Raw genomic sequence first — 19,197 nt, 5'->3', positions numbered from 1 at the left:
ACGAGCACACGATAAGGACATGGAGGCAATGCGAGCTGAGGTGGAGGCACTTCGTGAGGAGCGGCAAAAGGATCATGACGAGTTAATGAAAGAGCGAGAGGAGCGCGAGAGATGTTACAATGAGTTGTTGAAAGAACGAGAGGAGCGCATTCAATTATCCAATGAGATGTTGAAAGAGCGGGAGGAGGGACAAAAGGCAAGGGACGAGACAAATACAAAGGTCGAGCATCTCAATAACGTAGTCACCAAACTGTCACAACTCTTGGGAATCTAAGTTGGGCATCCGACGTTTGTTTTTTGGTAAGAACAATTTCATTAATGTCACACTTACTTTGTTTAAATATGTTCGCTTGAAGAGTTGAAAATGTCATCAATTTGTGAGTTATTTGGGGTTAATGATTTCTTGTGTAGTTACTAGAGTTTGGTATTGAGTTTTCTTAACAATGAACTTGTATTTAAAATATGTACTTGATTAAGATTAACTATAGTAGAAACATGTTAAAAAAACATAGCGAATTTCAATCTTCGTTTACAGTAACATGTAAACTTCAACAGTGGTATTTTGAATAGTAACTCGAATATGTGTTTAAAAGTAATAGTAACCTTCCCGGTGACAAAAGTGACACGTTGGGACAGACGGTACGTAAATAAGACACATACGTTGGGAGTTAGAGTTGAAAAAGTCATAAACTTAGACGAAAAAAGGGGTTTGGGGGGCGAAAATGCGAAATAGCCCCCGAAACACTATTTTCCCATAACGGGAAGCTTCCCGGTAATAAATGTGACATGTAGGGACAGACGGTACGTAAATAGCACGCCTACGTTGGGAATTAGAGTTGAAAATGTCATAAACTTAGTCGGAAAAAGGGGTTCGGGGGGCGAAAATACAAAGCATCCCCCAAAACACTGTTTTCTGATAACGGGAAGCTTCCCGGTGATAAATGTGACATGTAGGGACAGACGGTACGTAAATAGCACGCCTACGTTGGGAATTAGAGTTGAAAATGTCATAAACTTAGTCGAAAATAGGGATTCGAGGGGCGAAAATGCAAAGCAGCCCCCAAAATTTTATTTTCTGGTAACGGGAAGCTTCCCGGTGATAAATGTGACATGTAGGGACAGACGGTACGTAAATAGCACGCCTACGTTGGGAATTAGAGTTCAAAATGTCATAAACTTAGTCGAAAATAGTGGTTCGAGGGGCGAAAATGCAAAGCAGCCCCCAAAATTTTATTTTCTGGTAACGGGAAGCTTCCCGGTGATAAATGTGACATCTATGGACAGACGGTACATAAATAGGACAGCTACTTTGGGAATTAGAGTTGAAAATGTCATAAACTTTGTCGAAAAAAGGGGTTCGGGGGCCGAAAATGCAAAACAGCCCCCGAGCCACTGTTTTTCCGTAATAGGAAGGTTCCCGGTGATAAATGTGACATGTAGGTGTCCACAATATGTAAGTAGGACAAGAACTAAATGTGACGAATGATATATCCTGTTGACGTAGTCCTTTGGAAATTGGAACAAAGGATTTGTAAAGTTCAGCTAAGGTTTAGGCGCAATTGTGTATTTGATAAGTTTAACTATCACCACTACAAAATGTGCAACAGTTGAACAATAGATAGTTCATATACATAACATGGCCTCAAGATTTGGCTGAAGGGAGGATAATTCCTCAGCAACAGAATAGGGAACTTAGGACTAAAGAAGCTAAGTATTGAAGGTACGTATCAAAATTAGATAGTGTAATGGAAGAATAGTTAAGCATAATCTTATATAGCTCGTCCCCATAAGCCTATAAAGAACCCAAGGCATTACTCATTCACAAACAGAAGCATATCTACATCTATAAACCCACTAATTAGTTTATTCTTTAAGGAAAGTGTTTCCAAAATTTCAATGATTATATTGAGAAAATTAGAATCTTTTATGAAGAAAAAGACCATATTAATTTCCATCCGTGGAGGTCAGAAAAACACTGAACTAACGTAACTGGAAGCTTCGTGGAGGTCACAAAAGCATAAGCATAGTGAGTTTTATGGATACCAGACAAATTGTAATGATGGGTTTTCTTACATTTTTATACCAAATAATTTTTGGATTAAATGGTAAGTACACCCAAAATTTTGGTAATTTCATAATACCTACACAATTTACTTTCACATTTAAGTACTAAAATTTACTTCGATAGATTTAGAGATAAAAAAGCTAGAACAAGAACTCGTGATGGGTTCATGTTTGGATGTCTTGCATTAGTTAATAGATATCACTGTCTTTGTCTTTTAATGTTTGAAATTATTACGATATATATATGTCGTCCAGAAGTGCCATTACATGCACCGAACTAATGATTTTTTCCCCCTTTTTTGCAGATGTTTTTGGACATACAAATGTGGATATGTTTTTGTTGACAAGTACGGGAGGGCATTTTGTTCATATCTCTATCCGTATATATAGTGGTTTGTAAAAAATTTTTTGGTGGTAGCAATTAACATAGCACGTGGTACATAATATAATTTTTGTTGTGGTACAAAAGTTGTAGGTGCACAAAGAATTTGGTTATTCCAGTATTATGTATTGAATTAAATTATTGACGTGGGCTTAGACTTGGTTCTTATGAAATTTGTAATATATATATATAAGTGGATGTTCAATATTAATTTTTTGGATGGTTGGAACTGAAATGTGTGTAATTGTTATTGAATGCTTCATAACATATTTACTGTTGATGGATACAGGAATGCTGATTAATAATGGATACAGGTGCACCAAATATTTTAATTAAAAAAAAAATGTTAACATATTTGGCCACCAAATATTTTGGTAGCTAAATATGTAATCAAATGTTTTGGTGACTAAGAATTTAGTAGCAAAAACATAACCCATTAATTTTTTGTGACCAAATAATTAGTAGCTAAAAAAATTGAGAAAGAGATAAAGAAAGTATTGGCTACTAAATGTTTTAGTCACGGAAAAAATATGGTGTCATTTGGCGACTAAAACGTTTGGTGGCAAAAAATGAAGAAGTAAATGTGAGCAGGCTTTTGGCTACAAAACTTTTAGTGGGCAAAAGTAACAATGACAAAAATTGCTTAGTCACTAAAAATATGTATTCTATTGGTGACAAAAATGTTTGGTCTATAATAGTTATTCTTAAATTATGGTAGCACTTTTAGTGACTAATACTTTAGTGGCAGAAACAGACCTTTTGCCGACTAAACTCAAAGTAGTAGCCAAATATGCACTTTCGGCGACCAATTTTTTTGTAGCTAAAAGTGAACCTTCCCCGACCACCACAGGTTGGTAGCCAAAAAGCCTAATTCTGCGACCAATTCTTTAGTGGCAGAAACAGACCTTTTGCCGACTAAACTCAAAGTCGTAGCCAAATGGTGATTATCGGCGACCAATTATTTTAGTAGGGGAAACATACCTTTTGGCGACTAAAGCCAATTTAGTAGCCAAATGTGTACACTTTCGGCGACCAAACAGATTTTAGTCGCCAATACTATCGCCGACAGGGTAAAGGCGACGAGCTTAGCGACGAAAAATTTTGGTCGCTAATTCATTTTGACGACTAAATAAGTGACTTTTGGCGACCAATATTTTGGTAGCCAAAAGTGACATTTCTTGTAGTGATTGGGTCAGTTAGTCCAATTGATACATTTTTAGATATTTGACTGAAATTAAGGCTTTGTTTGGGAACAAGTTTTTTTAGTAACTTTTTGACTAAAATGTGATGTAAAAAAAACTAGAATGTTTGTAATGACTTTTTGACTTTTTACGAAAAGATATGCAAAAAGTAGAGGGAAAATGAAATCTTTGACTTTTTGGTATGGGTTGTTGGCTTTTTGATTTTTTTAATAACTTTTTGATTTTTTGACTAAAACAACCACTTGCCAAACGAGGCCTAAGGAATAAAATAGTTCATTCACTCTTTTCAAAATAATTAAAGGATTGACGTCCAATTTGAAATGAGTCATTTTCTTTTAAATAAACTATTTTCCCCTTGATTTCTTGTGAAAAATTAATATTTTTTAAATATTATTAGAAATGCATGAATCAAATTAACATAAAAAATATTATAGAGACTACTAGTATAATTTGTCATTTATCATTTAATAATACTATCATACAAACACTATTAATATATATTGGTCAAGGGCCAACTAATTTGGATATTGTAGGGAAGGTAGTTTGGAAATACTCTTTTGATCCACTAGAGCGCTCGAGATCCTCAGCTAACAATCTGAAAAGGAATAAACACTCCGGTCGGGGGTACCGGAATTAGCACTCCGACGGACAAGTCAGTCTCTACTCTCTGGATTACTTGTATTTTAAGTTAAGCGTATTGATTTTCACATACCTCTTTCTGGCAGATATTCTTCTATTTATATATTTTCTTTCTTGGGCCTCGGGGCTGGGCCCACTTTCGATTTGCCGTATAACTATTTACTCGGCTACTTTTGTAGCAAACCACGTTCCACTCGGCCCCATACTCAACTGGCTATTTGGCCGAATAGGGTAGGGTTTAAGTGTAAGATGGGCCCGAATGCGATGCATATATTTCGACTCTTCAGGTCCAATCATTCGGCCTCTTTACGTCTCCCAATATTCGGCCCCCATAGATATATATAGTCTCAACCCATTTGATTCTCTCATTCCTTTGGACAAAAGAAGAAATCTAATCAAAGGTATGTTCACAAATTGAATGGTTTTTTTAGCCATCTGATTCATTTCATGATTCACATATATAGATCGATGGTCCACTCCTAAGATATTATTCTCTACAATGAATGATAGCATGCAATTCTTTACACTCGAACGAGAAAGGGTATAAAAAAGACACATGAGCAATCATGGCCATAAGTTAATCAACAAACATTTTCCTGGACCCTTCATCATTTATTCTTGACCATTCAAAAAGTATGCTATAAACATGAATGTTTAATCATCATCTGATGGGATTACTTTTTGGACAGACTTCTCCTCCGTCTATTAATTGAGTTGGAGGGTCTAGTTGAAGGATTGCGGATTAAAATCGAACCCATTTCACTGATTAAAATAGTTTATTTTGTAACATTCATCAAGAAATTTTTTTTAGGGGTCAATCAACAAGAAATTATTTATAATAAGAAGATAATTACAACTAAACAACAATAGTCTAATAACTATAGAAACTCAACAACCAGTCTCATAACGGAGAAAGAAAAACCAAATGAGCAAATACAACAAAATGTCCCATAAAGGGAAAGAAATTATCAATCTTTTCATATAACAATAATTGACCCTTTGATCTCACAGATAAAAATATATAACGGTAGAGTGGCCGACTGAGTTAGTTCAATTGTTTCAACCAAGTAGATAGTTAAAAAAATTAAGTTAATGAGGCATCAATATTCATATTGGGGATCACATTTGATGAAAAATGGACAATCAAATTTTATAAAAAAAATGTACTCTAATCATATGACTCTTGAGATCTAATCAATCTAATATTATACATAAACAATCTATTTAATTAGCTCTACAAGATAAAATTTTTGGATCACGATGCACTTGTTGTGAACCCACAGTCTTCTCAAATTGATGGAGCGGAGGGTATCCTGCTTCTACTGTTTTAAAAAATATTATATAAAATAAGTGTGAAATGTTGGTCACACCTCCAATAAATATAGATCATGAATGTGTAATATTGCTGTTATTTTTTTGGATGTAAGAAAAGTCTTCTAGGTGGGGCCACGTGGTGGTGGGGTCTAAGTCTTTCATGTATACACTGCATATGATTGTATGAGTGTCCCCTAGCATTAGTTGTATCCAAGTTAAAAACTACATACAAGGCCAAGACCAAAAGAGAAACTGAAATGACCTATATTTATAATTTAAATTAATACATTTAAAAGTTGACAATACATGTATTTTTGGTCCTGAATTCGGTTTTTAGATGAACTAATTTATTTGGGTGCTTCTTGTTGAAGTCTAGTTGAATTTTTTTTTTTTATATGATAGAGAATTATATTTAATTACAAGGGTGGTGGTGGTCCATCAAGTACACTGCTCATTTTCCTTGCATGTCAAGCAACCTTGTAATTCTCTCTCTCTCTCTGTATGCTACATTCATGGCAATAGAATCATGATCAGCACTCCAGTTCAAAACCCATGTGATTCCTATCATCATTTTCTATTCTGTTTTCCTCAATTATAGTTTTTGTATCAGATTATCAAACTGTAAGAATTTCCTGATATCGTTTTTTTTTTTTTTTCTTTTTTTCTTTTCTCCATTCTCAAAACTAGCTATTTTACTACTGCCACGTAAAATGTGAAGTTTTAAAGAAAAATTACCAACCGGTGATACTAATAAAAAATGATTACAATTCATGAAAAGGTTTACGACTTTAACTAAGAAAATTTAGTCAAAATTTTTTCACTGGACTCTTATTTGGTAAAAAGGACAGTTTAATTTATTTTTCTTCATAAACTCTCTAAGGAGATAATAATTGAATAAGAATAAAATAAAATATTTTCTTTTTTTTTTCTCCCCTTTTTTGGACAATATTGTCAGATTAACATGTTATTCTGAGATAGAGTAACATGTTACTGTCAAATAGAATAATTATCAAACAGAGTAACATGTTATTATGAGATAGGGTAACATGTTACTGTCAAATAGAGTAATATGTTACTGTTACGGTTTACATCAATTTCAACGGTAATAAAAAAAAAATTATAAAGAATTTCATAATCAACATAGAATTTATTTGATAGATCTTAGTGAAAGAATTTTAAAAATATTAATTTTATTAAAAACTACATCAAAAATTATATTATTTTAAATTTAATATTTTGATAATAGTGTTATTTGTTGAACTTTTCAAGAAATTTTTTTTTGTGCTTATCCTTAATGCCTTAAAATTTTATTATGAGCGGGTTTTGACCAAATCCTCCATTTAATTATTAATATGTACAAAGTTTACCACTTATTTGTAATTTTTTACAAAAGCCTACACTGAAAAAATTTCTCCAAGTTTTTAATTTTCTTTGGACAAATATACATAGCGTTTGTTGGGATGAATTTTTTGGTGCCAACCTAGTTGGGATGATTTAACTCATTGTGATGCTTTTGCACTTCCCTCTTCTTTTTTTGATGTAGTTCGTTTTGTACTTTGTACTTGTTTTCTACATCAATAAAAAAAAATTTTGCCGATCAAAAAAAATAACGTTCGTTTTAAATTAGTTGAATTGAGCTGAATATGGTGTTATTTAAATTTGATTTAAAAAATTTACCAAATTAATTTTTTTCCCTTTTCTCTTCAGTCTAAGTCCTAGTTGTTTATTTATTTATTATAATGAAAATAAATTTATCGATTCAAGCTCAAAAATCAATTGAGCTATTTTGTGCAGCTTACAAAAATTATTTACATCTTCATTTTTATTTATTATTATTATTATTTTATTTTTTATGCTAGTGTTTGATGCAGTTTTTACTTATTACTTATAAGGAAAAAAACAATTTTAAACAAGCTCATTTTTTGGAATGCTGGAAATTATATTTATTTTTTCATTATCAACTTTCAATTTGAGAAAAATTACACCAAATATTCTTAATAAGTTTATAATTCCTTTACATCAATCAAATCACTTTTTCTCTAATAAAAAAAATCAAATTATGTTTAAGTATAATTTATTTACTTTACAAATAGATATCAAATGAGTTTTTAATTAACTAAATACAAATGCAAACTTAAATAGTTAGATTTTACAATAAGCAACTTTATTGTACTGAATCAAGCTTTTTCTATGAAAATGCAATCAAATATATATATAATATATGATTAGCTTGAATAAAATTAATAATACAGATGGGTTACTGTGCTTTTGAGGATGTGCTTTGGTAACAGCTATGAAGGCCGTTTCTTAGCTTTTGCTTTAGTACTAGTCAAGAGACTCTCAAAACAAAGGCAGGGTATGAGAGCCCTTAAAGCCTTTATTTATTTATAAAAAAAAAAAAAAAAAAAAAACCAACTTGTTTTTCTTTCTATCCTGTTATCTCTCTCTCTCTCTCTCTCTCTCTCTCCTTTGCCCTTACTTTCTCTCTCTAAAAACCGCCTACAAGAGCTGCTTAAATTAGCAAAGAGTTAAAGGTGGTATATAGGGTATGTGATGCCTTTTCCTTTATCTCACTGGCTTCAGTTAAAGTAGAGGGAATTCTGGTGTTTTCCATGGTTAAAGCAGGTTTTATAGCTCAAACCCCTCTACTGTGACAGTTTCTTCTTTTCCCCTCCCTCTTTCCTCTTCTTCTTATTCCACCTAACTCTCTCTCTCTCCTCTTCTCTTCTCTTGGCCTTTCTAGTTTTTCTTTGATAATATTTCCACTTTTGGGTAATCTATCATCTGGTTTTGTTCAATTTCTTCAAATTCATCTCACTTTTTTTTTTGGTTGTGTTATGGCTGAATTACTAAACTTTTTCTTGTTTGTGTTATGGCTGAATTACTAAACTTTTTCTTGTTTGTGTTATGGCTGAATCACTAAACTTTTTCTTGTTTTTCTTCTTGAATCATCCCTGCAAGTCATAATTTTTTTTGCCAATATAATAAATTAGTAGACTTCCATGATTTTATGTTCATCCTAACGTACTCATCAATTTTGTTTTTGTTTTTGTTTTAACAGAACATCAGATCCATCTCTATCAGTATTTTGACTCTAGCAGATGGATGTTGATTGATATCGAAGTTCCAACCGTAGAGGGTAAATTGGGGCATGTGATTTTGATTAATTTTATTGAAGAAGAGTTTCAACTGAGTTAATAAAAAGGAGGAGGCATCGCGGTACGTTCCAAGTGTTAGCCATGAATAAGAATCAGTTGGGTGGTTCTATCAGTAGTTCTGATCTTATTGATGCAAAGCTTGAAGAGCATCAGTTGTGTGGATCCAAACAGTGCCCCGGTTGCGGACACAAGCTTGAAGGAAAGCCGGTACGGATTATAATTTATATCTCATAATAATATTCTTGGCTTCAACAATAAGATTTTCACAAAAGAATAATCAAATAAGATAAGAATGATGCTTCTTGTTTAATTCTTTTCTTTCTTTTTTTTTTTCTTTTTTTTTTTTTTTTTTTTTTTTTGAGTAATCTTATTTGTACTTGATAATTTTTCCATTTTAACTAAAATCAAATTTAAATGCAATTCTTCTTTTCCTTTCTTTTTCATTTTTATTGATGATAATGGAGTTTGCAGGATTGGGTAGGTCTACCAGCGGGAGTGAAATTTGATCCAACAGACCAAGAATTGATAGAACATCTTGAAGCAAAGGTTGAAGCTAAAGACTCAAAATCTCACCCTTTGATAGATGAATTCATCCCCACCATTGAAGGAGAAGATGGGATTTGTTATACTCATCCTGAAAGACTTCCAGGTCAGAAATTAATATTTGTTCTCTCTCTCTCTAGATGTATCATGGTAATGGGATACGTACTGGAATAGATGATACGGTCATATATCGGCCTATATCAGACAATACCAGCCTAAAAAAATGGAGGTGTATGCTTGTACTAGTCTTCCCTAATTCAATGTATTAGGTTTTACTATCTAGTCTTCTTTAAGTTTCAAAATTGTATCTTTAATTTGATGGTTTTCTAGGGTTTGTTTCATCATCCCTTCCTGTCGGTTATGACTTTTGGGTATTCTGTTGTGTCACTTAGTTTGTTATACCTAAGTAAACCTAACTTTGATTTTGGCTAAACTTGCACTCTTTCTTTCAGGAGTCACAAGAGATGGATTGAGTAGGCATTTCTTTCACAGACCTTCAAAGGCCTACACAACCGGTACACGAAAGAGACGGAAAATCCAAACCGAATGTGACCTACAAGGCGGAGAAACACGGTGGCACAAAACTGGGAAGACGAGGCCGGTCATGGTAAATGGAAAGCAAAAAGGGTGCAAGAAAATTCTAGTCCTCTACACAAATTTCGGTAAGAATAGAAAACCCGAGAAAACCAATTGGGTTATGCATCAATACCACTTAGGTCAATATGAGGAAGAGAAAGAAGGAGAACTTGTGGTTTCAAAGATATTCTATCAGACTCAGCCGAGGCAATGTAATTGGTCGGAGAGGAGTACTGGAACCACCGCCACCACCACTGGAGAAGGAAACAGCGAGCCTATTAGCGGAAGAGATAGCGGTGGCAGTGGGAGTTGCTCTTCCAAGGAGGTAATTAATCAGAGAGATGAACTGTCTGCTGCAGCTGGTGTTGGAGCTGCAATGTCAAGTTATAGTGCCATGGACATTCAACAATTGAAAGCTGACCAATTTAGCTTTGCCCCGTTTAGGAAAAGCTTTGATGAGGTAGGTATCCATACATACGTGATGCTAGCTCATTCAATGTTTTTTACAGACTATTAAATAGTTGATAACCTATCCTAGTTAAAAGCTTAGGTTAAATCTATGGTTTTAAAATAACGGAATATTTTTTTTTGATCGGCAAATAAATCTTTATTGATGACGCATACAAAGTATGATTGGATACATCAATAAAGAGGAGCTTAGAGCTAACACGAAGCTCTAAGCGCCAGTTGGTGAGGAACCAACAAAAGAAAAACAAAAGGTGGTACTTCAAAGACAAAAAATGCTGCCACCAAAAGCCAGGTAGGATCCTAATAGGCTTTCAACCCATTAAAATAACGGAATATATATATTAATGTCGATGATAGGGTAATATATTGGCCGATATTGGATGAGATTGGTATCGAAAGTCCAAATTCCAAAATGTATTGGCTGATATGATATGTATGATCAGCTGATATTGGGACTATATGGTGCAGTTTAAGGAGAATCTTATGATTTTTTTCTTTCAAAATATGTGGCATGGCGTTTGAAGTAGCTTTTGTTTGTTTATAGATTTAGAAATAGTATAAATAAATTGAAAAAAGTGTATGATTGAGAAGTAGAGATGTATTTTTATTTTTTATTTTTTGATAATCAACTTTCAATTTGTTAGAAATTGCATCAAACAATCAAGAGCTTGGCCCATTCACGATCTATTGACTACTCAAATATCATGCTAAATTGTTGATGAGTATCTTATCAAAAAATTATATTATTAAAAATAAATATGATTTTATTATTTATATTCTATATGCATGTATGTATGTATGCATTAAAGTTAGTAGATTTATTTCTTCTTGTTTTTTCTTCTTCTTTTGGGCGTGTAAACCATGTTGGTGTTGTTGTTGATGTAAAAGATTTAGCAACTAACATCAACTGAGTCTTACATGTTGAACAACAACAACAACAACGCAAGGTAAAAAGGGATGAATACAAAAAGTTCAAGGGTTGCTTTTGTCATCATATTTCTTGCTTGCACACACAGACACAGTATGAAAACTATATGAAACTCACTTGATAATAACTGTCATCTAGCAAAACATCCTAATTACGCACCAAAAGACAAGAAAAGAAAAATACCAAAGCAATACACAAACTCAATGAGAGAGATAGAGCTAAGAAAGATAAAGAGAGAGAACAAAAAAAGGAAAAGAGAGAAAAGAAAGAAAAGAGAAGTTGAAAATGGACAACATATAGTTAGATAGCAAACTGTTTTCATGGATGGGGTGTTCGTTTGTTTGCAGGTTGGAGTGAGTGAGGCTTCAACTGTAAGGGAGGCACAGGCATCAGTCACGTGCGAAGAGCGTGACTTCCACGAGCACCAAAGGGCTCATCACGTGACCCATGAACAACATCAACATCAACATCAACATCAACAACAACAACATCAGATGGCCACAACAGCATTCCACATTAGCAGGCCTTCACACTCAATATCTACCATCATCTCTCCACCTCCACTCCATCACACCTCCATTATTCTTGATGAGGTCTCCAGATTAATGCTCCAAAATGAAAATTTCCAGGTAACCAACACAACCCAACTCTTTTTGTTTTGTTTTTTTTGTTTTTTTTGGGGGGGACCTAACGTTATGCCTTTCATCATTTGAAAATAAACACATAATCTTCTTATAATTTATGGATTAAAGTGTATCAGAAGACAACCAACTAGACCTAACTTAATTGGTCACCATAATTCTCTCAAGGGTTCAGTTCTGAGTAATATTAGAGACTCCAAAAATTCTACTAAATGTCTCAGATGAGTGTGAGACCCACACTATGTGAGTCTTTTGGTAAAACTTGTGGTAGAACTTTTGAGATTTCTAACCCTACTCTTCAATTTTTTGTAAGAGTGGAGAAACTTATTCTTATTGATACTAATCTAACAATTAACAATTAATTTTCGCCGATCAAAGAGAAAAAAGTGCATGAAAAGACACATAAGTGAATTTTGCTTCAAAGAAAAATGAAAAACTTTCTATGATTTGCACAATGAAATAAATTAATTATGTACAAAGATATTTTAGCCTTTTTACTTTAATTATTAATGGGCCGACATTACACTTTATCTCAATCATAAGAGTAATATTATATGTTTATTTCTAAATGATAAGAAATCATTATGTGTTTATTTTTAAATGATAAACAATTATGCGAGCACATAAATCAAATTATAAGAGAATAAAGTGAAATTTAATTATTCATATTTTTTGAAAGGGCTAAAAAAGAAAATATGTTGATGTAAAAGAAAGGAGTACAACCCAAATCTTATTTTCTTCATATTCTTAAAAGTATCACAAATCTCTCTCCATGTATATGCGGCCAAATTGGTAGCTGTTGAGTTGAGATAACATTTTGTATTCGAATGTTTCAATATTTTTACCTTATCTATGTCTAAATACTTTTACCATTTCCCTTACCATCCCCTTTATTGATCCCCTTTATTGATGTATTCTACTATGTCTCATACGTTTTCACGAATAAAATTTCCTTTTTTTGTTGATAAAAAAAAAATACATCATGTAACAAAAATTGCTCTCAGAGTGTAGGGAGATATCCAATTACCTCATGCCAAGTTTCACCTTGACCATATATACAATTATGGTGCACCTGTAAATTATGAAAAATGATTAGAGAAAGTCTAGCTTCGCATAAAATAATTCCAGACGGACTGACAAATCGAATATTCATATTTGACGTTGTTATTGTGAGTTCATAGGTAAGTGAATCTTGGTTATTGATTGAGAATTCTTAATATTTTTCTACTTGTTTATTTTCTTAAACATTTATTTCATAATTTCTTTTCAATTTGTCAATGACCAGTTTTTTAAAATTTATTTAAGTTATTTTTACATCATAACATAAGCAACACCAAACACTTTGTCACAAAAAAAGTACAACAAATTATATTGATAGTTTCTATACTTTTTTATTTGTGTCAATTTAGTCTATGCATTTTCAATGGGCTTGATTTTGGCTCAAAAAATTTAATTTTCCAAAAGCAAACATGTATCTCAATTTGATCTATTCAATAATGAATGCTATATTTTTGGACCATTTCTTAAAAGCAAACATGTAAACATTTTTTGGTCTAAAATATAATATCTGTTATTAATTGGATCAATAGACATAAAACAAATTTTTCGGAAATAAAATCAAGCCAATAAAAGCATAACAACCAAATTAATAAAATAAATAAATAAATAAATAACAAGAATAGGGTAATTCGCCCAAAAAAAAAAAAATTATAAAAAGTAAACTGCACTAAATAAGAACTTTTATTGTCAGCTAAGTTGCAAACAGGTAATAATATCATTGATTTCTGCAGACAATACATGATCTTATAGATGATTGTGTCTTGTTTTTTTTGTTCTAAATGACTATGATCTTTTGGCAGCAACAACAGCAGCAGCAGCAACAACATCATAAAATGGGAGGGAGGTCTGCTTCAGGATTGGAGGAACTCATAATGGGTTGCACATCCACTGATATGAAAGAAGTGAGTATCTAACTTTTTGACTCTGAAATTAATGTGCCTTGTGTGTCACCATATCAACTAAGCCTAGATGGAAAAAAAAAAAAAAAAAAAAAAAGGTAAACAAGAAGGATTAAAAAAGACAGACAAGGAAACATCTGCTTCTTTATTACTATTATTTAAAACTAAAGAGCCAAATTAGAAGCCTTTTCTTTTCTCTTTTACTTTTTCCTCTTTTCTATTTTTATAGGTGATTTTTATTTCCATATAAAGAATACACTCTGAAAAATGAGAAGTTATTTGGCGGTTTGGGGATGTGACTATGTGGCGTCTCAAGATCTCTGTGATTGGAAGAGGTTGAGCTCGTAATTTTGTATTGAGTGATTGAGAAAGAACAAAGGACATAGTGCATAATGATTGGTGAGAGATATGGACAAGTGTCACCCCTGGAGCATCAAATAATTTTTTTGTGAAAAATACCAAAAAAATGGAAAATGATGCAGTTTCCTCTCCTTGGAGTTTGGGGTGTACTTGTTCTTTAATTGTTAATAAAATTTCATTTTTTAGCGATAAAAAAGAAAAAGAAAGTGTATATATGTTTTTCTATAACTAGGAATCCTATGTTTTCATATTTTCAATACACTCTCAGCTCTACGATGTAATGGGAGTGCAAAATGTGAAAATTTAAAGGCAGCTAGAAGTACATTATGAACTTTCCTTATTTGAACCTACGTTGTTATGAGAGAGAATGTAAGAGTACTTTTAGAAGAATCCTAAGTAGAAAAACTGAAAAAAAATCCCTTATCTTTTTTTTCTTGTACATAAGATATTATAAGGATCATTTTGGCATAGCAAGAAGTTAAAGTATACATTAGGGGCAATGTGTATTCACCCTACACAGGTACTCTTTCTTTTGTCTTTTTTATTTTTTGAACATGGGTTATCCTAGAGATAATGTTAAGTACTAGCACTTTAAAAAGAATCCTAAGCCTCCGTTTGGGAATGAGGGTTTGGGCTAAAATAGTCATATAAGATAAAATAGGCTATTTTAGCCCAACAAGACAAAACATCACATCTAACCCATAATAATTACATTCTTCTTCTTACAAAAAGTCAAAAAAGTCAAAAAGTCCTTCCCAAACAAGATTTTTTAGTTCCAGGTTAAAATAACCAAAAAGTCAACCCATTTCTCAAACGAATCCTAAGTATAACTGAAAAACAAACCCTTATCTTTTCTTCTTATCATTTTGAATTAGGTGTAAAAATGTGTTTTTGCCTCAATTCAGAGTGTGTGTGTGTGTTTTGTATTTTTTTTTTTTAATTAAAAAGAAAAGGGGCGAAAAAACTGAATTTCATGCTAGTAAGAGCAAAATCCCAACTGTATCTAACAAAGAAAATGATGGGTAACTAGAAAAGATTTTCCTCATATGATATCCTCGACCTTAAAAAACACAAAAGAACACAAATTAAGAATTAATTTAAAAAGATGTTAAAAAAAAAAAAAGAAGACAATGACCCAAAAAACTTCTCATGCCTGGTCTCCTAAGAAAAAATAAAAATACAGAGACAACTTGATTCATTTAAAAAAAGGACAAAAGAGGCAGTTTCTTCAGTTATTCTTCCTTGTTTTTTTTTGTTTTCGTTTTTAACCCTAACCCTTTTCTGCACATGCTTCCATTCTTATAGCAGGAGTCATCCATCACAAATCCACAAGAATCAGATTGGTTGAAGTACTCCAACTTCTGGCCTGATCCTGACAACCCAGATCATCATGGGTAGTAGCAAGAAAAGAAAATCAGAGAAAATAAACAAAAACCTATAGAAACTATCTATGGTCTGCTCCTTTTTTTTTTCTCTCTCTTTTCTTGTGGGAGGGTCGAAAACTTAAGGTCTGTTGGCTCAACTGAACTAACTGTACAAACAACCGATGTTGGAAAAGAAAGAAAGAAGAATATCAAAAGGAAAAAGAAAGAGCTACAAAGAAAAGAAAAGTGACCAAGAAAGGCTGCTCTCTACTGACAATAGAAGGGGAAACCAAAGACCCAAAGCAAATCCCATATCCTGCATGAAAATCATCACCATTATGATTACAATATCATCTTTTATGCCCTATTCTTAATATTTGTTTATTATAGTTGTTTGTATAATTTCTTTTATTGTTTTTTTTTTTTTACAAGACAAACACGTTAGGGTTTGTGCAAATTGCATGCAAAAGAAACTTTGCTAAATGTGTCATGGACAGTCACTTTTCGAATAGAATATGTATTGGGTATAGAATGAATTCCCTTTATAGAAATGAAAATGTGTTAAAGAAATTATAAATTTTATTAGTGCTCTCAATTTTTCCACTGCTTGGATATTTTCGGAAAATTATATGTGGGAAGTTTTAAAAGTTAGATCATGCGGTTGATCGGACCCATTAGCTTGAAAGCTCAAATCTATAGAGGATTGTGATATGTCGGATCCTTCATTTATATTCTTCTCTAAAGAAAAATATAAGAATTTGGTCATTTAATATAGATAAGATTGTCTAATCATATGACTTTTCACCTGAGCTTTTACAACTGATAACATATCAATAATGGTGTACACAAGTTTTTATTTAATAGTCTTTGGTATTAGATTCCAACTAAAGTACCCATCGTATCACTAGTGGTGATAAATTTGTCAAATTTATATTTGGTCTTCAAATTGATTCAGATCCATTCGAATTGATCATATATATTCATGTTAGGTAAATTCTAAATCTTATTCTTAAGGATAGATGTTTCAAAGTTATCTATATGTCATAAGTACGCTAATAATTATGGAAGTATTTATTCATAAGTTCATGAACTACTGTACCAGTGTTTATTATAACTAAACAGTTAAGTTAACTAAACAGTTACTAATCAGTTACAATAGACACACTCTTCTGGTACAACAGTCCATAAACCTATGATGCACCCACAGATATATCACATGAGGTCTTCTCCTTATCACTTATGTGTGCTATAGTGATATGTGACAGTCCTCTTTAAATACTGTTATATTGTTATCATTGCTAGGTTATGTAAAAGCACAAGCACATATATGTTGAATTATGTTATGAAATACTTAAATAAGTAAATTATTTGATTGATCATACTCTTCTCACAACTAAATTATTTGCTTGCTTTAGGTGAAAGAATAGCTTGTATTGACGTAGCTGTTAGCTCATTTAGAAGGAATTCAATTGTAGATGGATCAAAACCACGAAGTGATGTCTTTAATTCACTCTTCAACTGGACTACATGGGATCCATTATCTTCAGATCAAATAATTTTAAAATTTTTTAATAACAAATGTATTTATCTATTTTTTTTGATCGGCAAAAAAAGAAATTTTATTGATAAAATAAACAAGTACAATGTACAAAACATGTTACATCAATAAAGGAAAAGGGAGTGCAAAAGCATCACCGTAAGCTAAATGACCCCAACTAGGTTGGCACCATCGAGCACATCCTATCATTTGCTAGCACCCCATGTTACATGTTACAAATGTATTTGCCTATAGCATCACTTTTTCTACGAAAAGACTAAGAATCCAAAATTTTATCCAAAATAATAATGTATGGATTAGATTCAATTACTTTATTATAGGATAGTGATGACTTAGATGAATTTAAACCACACAACTCATTTATAAGATTGTAATGTTGTTACTCTTTCTATATATGCCTCTAGCATTGTCATTGGTTTTGACTTTTTTACCCATTAGGAATAACAAATAGAATGTAGACACATGGGATTGAATACTTCCAAAAGAGAAAAGATTTTTGGGTAAACTTCATATCAATGTCTTGATAATTTTGAACAGTGGATGGGGGTACTTTTCAAGTGCATTCATTGGGTAACTTTTGGCTCTAGCTAGCTAGCATAAAGGAAACGAAGGTAGGAAGGAAGGAGGATGGGCTTGGAATCTTACATCATATATATGTAATGTATATAAAATGTTAGTAACAGAACTCAAATTTTAAGTCACTCTATTTGTTTTCTGTTACTTACTAATGTGAGCTCTTTTTTGCTTTATTCTATTCCAGATACAAGCTTTTTATGTATCTATATATATATGTATAGAGAAAGAGAGAGAGAAGTAACGTGCATGGTACGGTCTCTTTATATATAGGACGTGCATGAAAGAAAGCTAAATCCCAACATGGAGGCAGCTTCATCGTAGTTTCTGAAGGGATCGAATAAAGACAGAGAACAAAGAATGAGAGAGAGAGAGAGAGAGAGAGAGAGAGAGAGGACGACAAGAATAAGCTTTAAATTATCTTCGTTTTGCAATCTCGTACTCCTACATCATTGGGACTCAAATTTATCTTCAATGGATTCTCTTACTAGTGAGATTTTTCAATTTTAACCAAAGGACTCGCTTGGTAATTAAGACATGGATTCGGAGATGGACTTCTTTAACGATTTTATATTTCAAATTTCTTAACTACAAATAATTTGTTGAGACTAGTCGCCACGAAAAATTGTCTCAGTTTTAATCAAACCTCTCACTAATAAATTGAAGAATTAATCTCATTAATTAATCAATCTACTGAATTAAATACCTAGTCATCATTATATATGTGTAAAACTGTAAGATAATTAGGCCTCGTTTGGGAACAGACTAATTTAGTAACTTTTTTGCTATTTGACTAAAATATTAGCTAAAAAAAATTAGTATGTTTGGGATGACTTTTTGGCTTTTTACGAAAAGGTATGCAAAAAGTAGAGAAAAAAGAGAATCTTTGACTTTTTGGTATGGGTTGTTGGCTTTTTGGCTAATTTAGTAACTTTTTGACTTTTTGGCTAAAAGAGAGGGTTCCTAAACGAGGCCTTATTCAGTAATTTCAAAATATAGATACGTAGTATTTTATTTATAACTAGACAGATTTTTTTTTTTTTTTATTAACAAAAAAAATCTTTATTGATGACGAAATTATACATTACATATTGGAATACATCAATAAGGATGAGAAAGAAAAAATGAGAAAAATGATAACCAAGCATAGTGTTGGTGAGAAAACAACACTAGCTCAGAGGACCACAAACATTTGTTACCACGACCCAGAACAACATCACCCAGAACTAGAAAAACCAATTCCTTGCAGCAGATCCAATAACCAAAGCTGAAATTCTTGCAGATGCTACACATTCCTTCATCCAACTCATCCATTTGCTCCCAAAGCCAAAGTTTGATAACATAGAAAACAAAAATTCTCAATTCACTGAGTCAAAGGCTTTTTCAAAATCAAGTTTAAGCACAATACCACTATCACCAGCCTTCTTCCAGCCATCTACCATCTCATTTGCAATAAAGATACCATCTAA

At 32.4% G+C, this 19,197-nt stretch overlaps 1 protein-coding gene across 6 annotated transcripts; it reads left to right on the top strand.

Annotated features, from left to right (window-relative positions):
- Nucleotides 1-7,928: 7,928 nt before the first annotated feature.
- Nucleotides 7,929-16,179, top strand: LOC114262523 (NAC domain-containing protein 75). 6 transcript variants are annotated; one of them, XM_082870491.1, is made up of 7 exons: nt 7,929-8,147; nt 8,663-8,966; nt 9,231-9,408; nt 9,755-10,338; nt 11,622-11,903; nt 13,775-13,876; nt 15,542-16,179. In XM_082870491.1, exons 2-7 carry the CDS (start codon nt 8,841-8,843, stop codon nt 15,629-15,631), a joined length of 1,362 nt encoding a protein of 453 aa, XP_082726617.1. In that variant the 5' UTR covers nt 7,929-8,147; nt 8,663-8,840; the 3' UTR covers nt 15,632-16,179. The 6 variants fall into 6 exon arrangements, with proteins under 6 accessions (XP_082726617.1, XP_028058690.2, XP_028058691.2 ...); XM_028202889.2 differs by having other exon boundaries at nt 15,539-16,179; XM_028202890.2 differs by having other exon boundaries at nt 7,955-8,226.
- The last annotated feature ends 3,018 nt before the right edge of the window (nt 16,180-19,197 follow it).

This window comes from Camellia sinensis, chromosome 5 (assembly GCF_055761805.1).
Source record: "Camellia sinensis isolate YWXY chromosome 5, ASM5576180v1, whole genome shotgun sequence".
NCBI lineage: Eukaryota > Viridiplantae > Streptophyta > Magnoliopsida > Ericales > Theaceae > Camellia > Camellia sinensis.
The sequence above is the reverse complement of the archived record's forward strand: the minus strand, read 5'-3'. Positions and strand labels throughout refer to the sequence as shown.

What these genes read in the sequence shown, in the direction of transcription:
- LOC114262523 (XM_028202889.2), top strand. Translation starts at nt 8,841, where the DNA reads ATGAATAAGAATCAGTTGGGTGGTTCTATCAGTAGTTCTGATCTTATT. An exon ending in ACAAGCTTGAAGGAAAGCCG is followed by an intron (nt 8,967 to 9,230) that starts GTACGGATTATA and finishes TGGAGTTTGCAG; the next exon opens with GATTGGGTAGGTCTACCAGC. An exon ending in TTAGGAAAAGCTTTGATGAG is followed by an intron (nt 10,339 to 11,621) that starts GTAGGTATCCAT and finishes GTTTGTTTGCAG; the next exon opens with GTTGGAGTGAGTGAGGCTTC.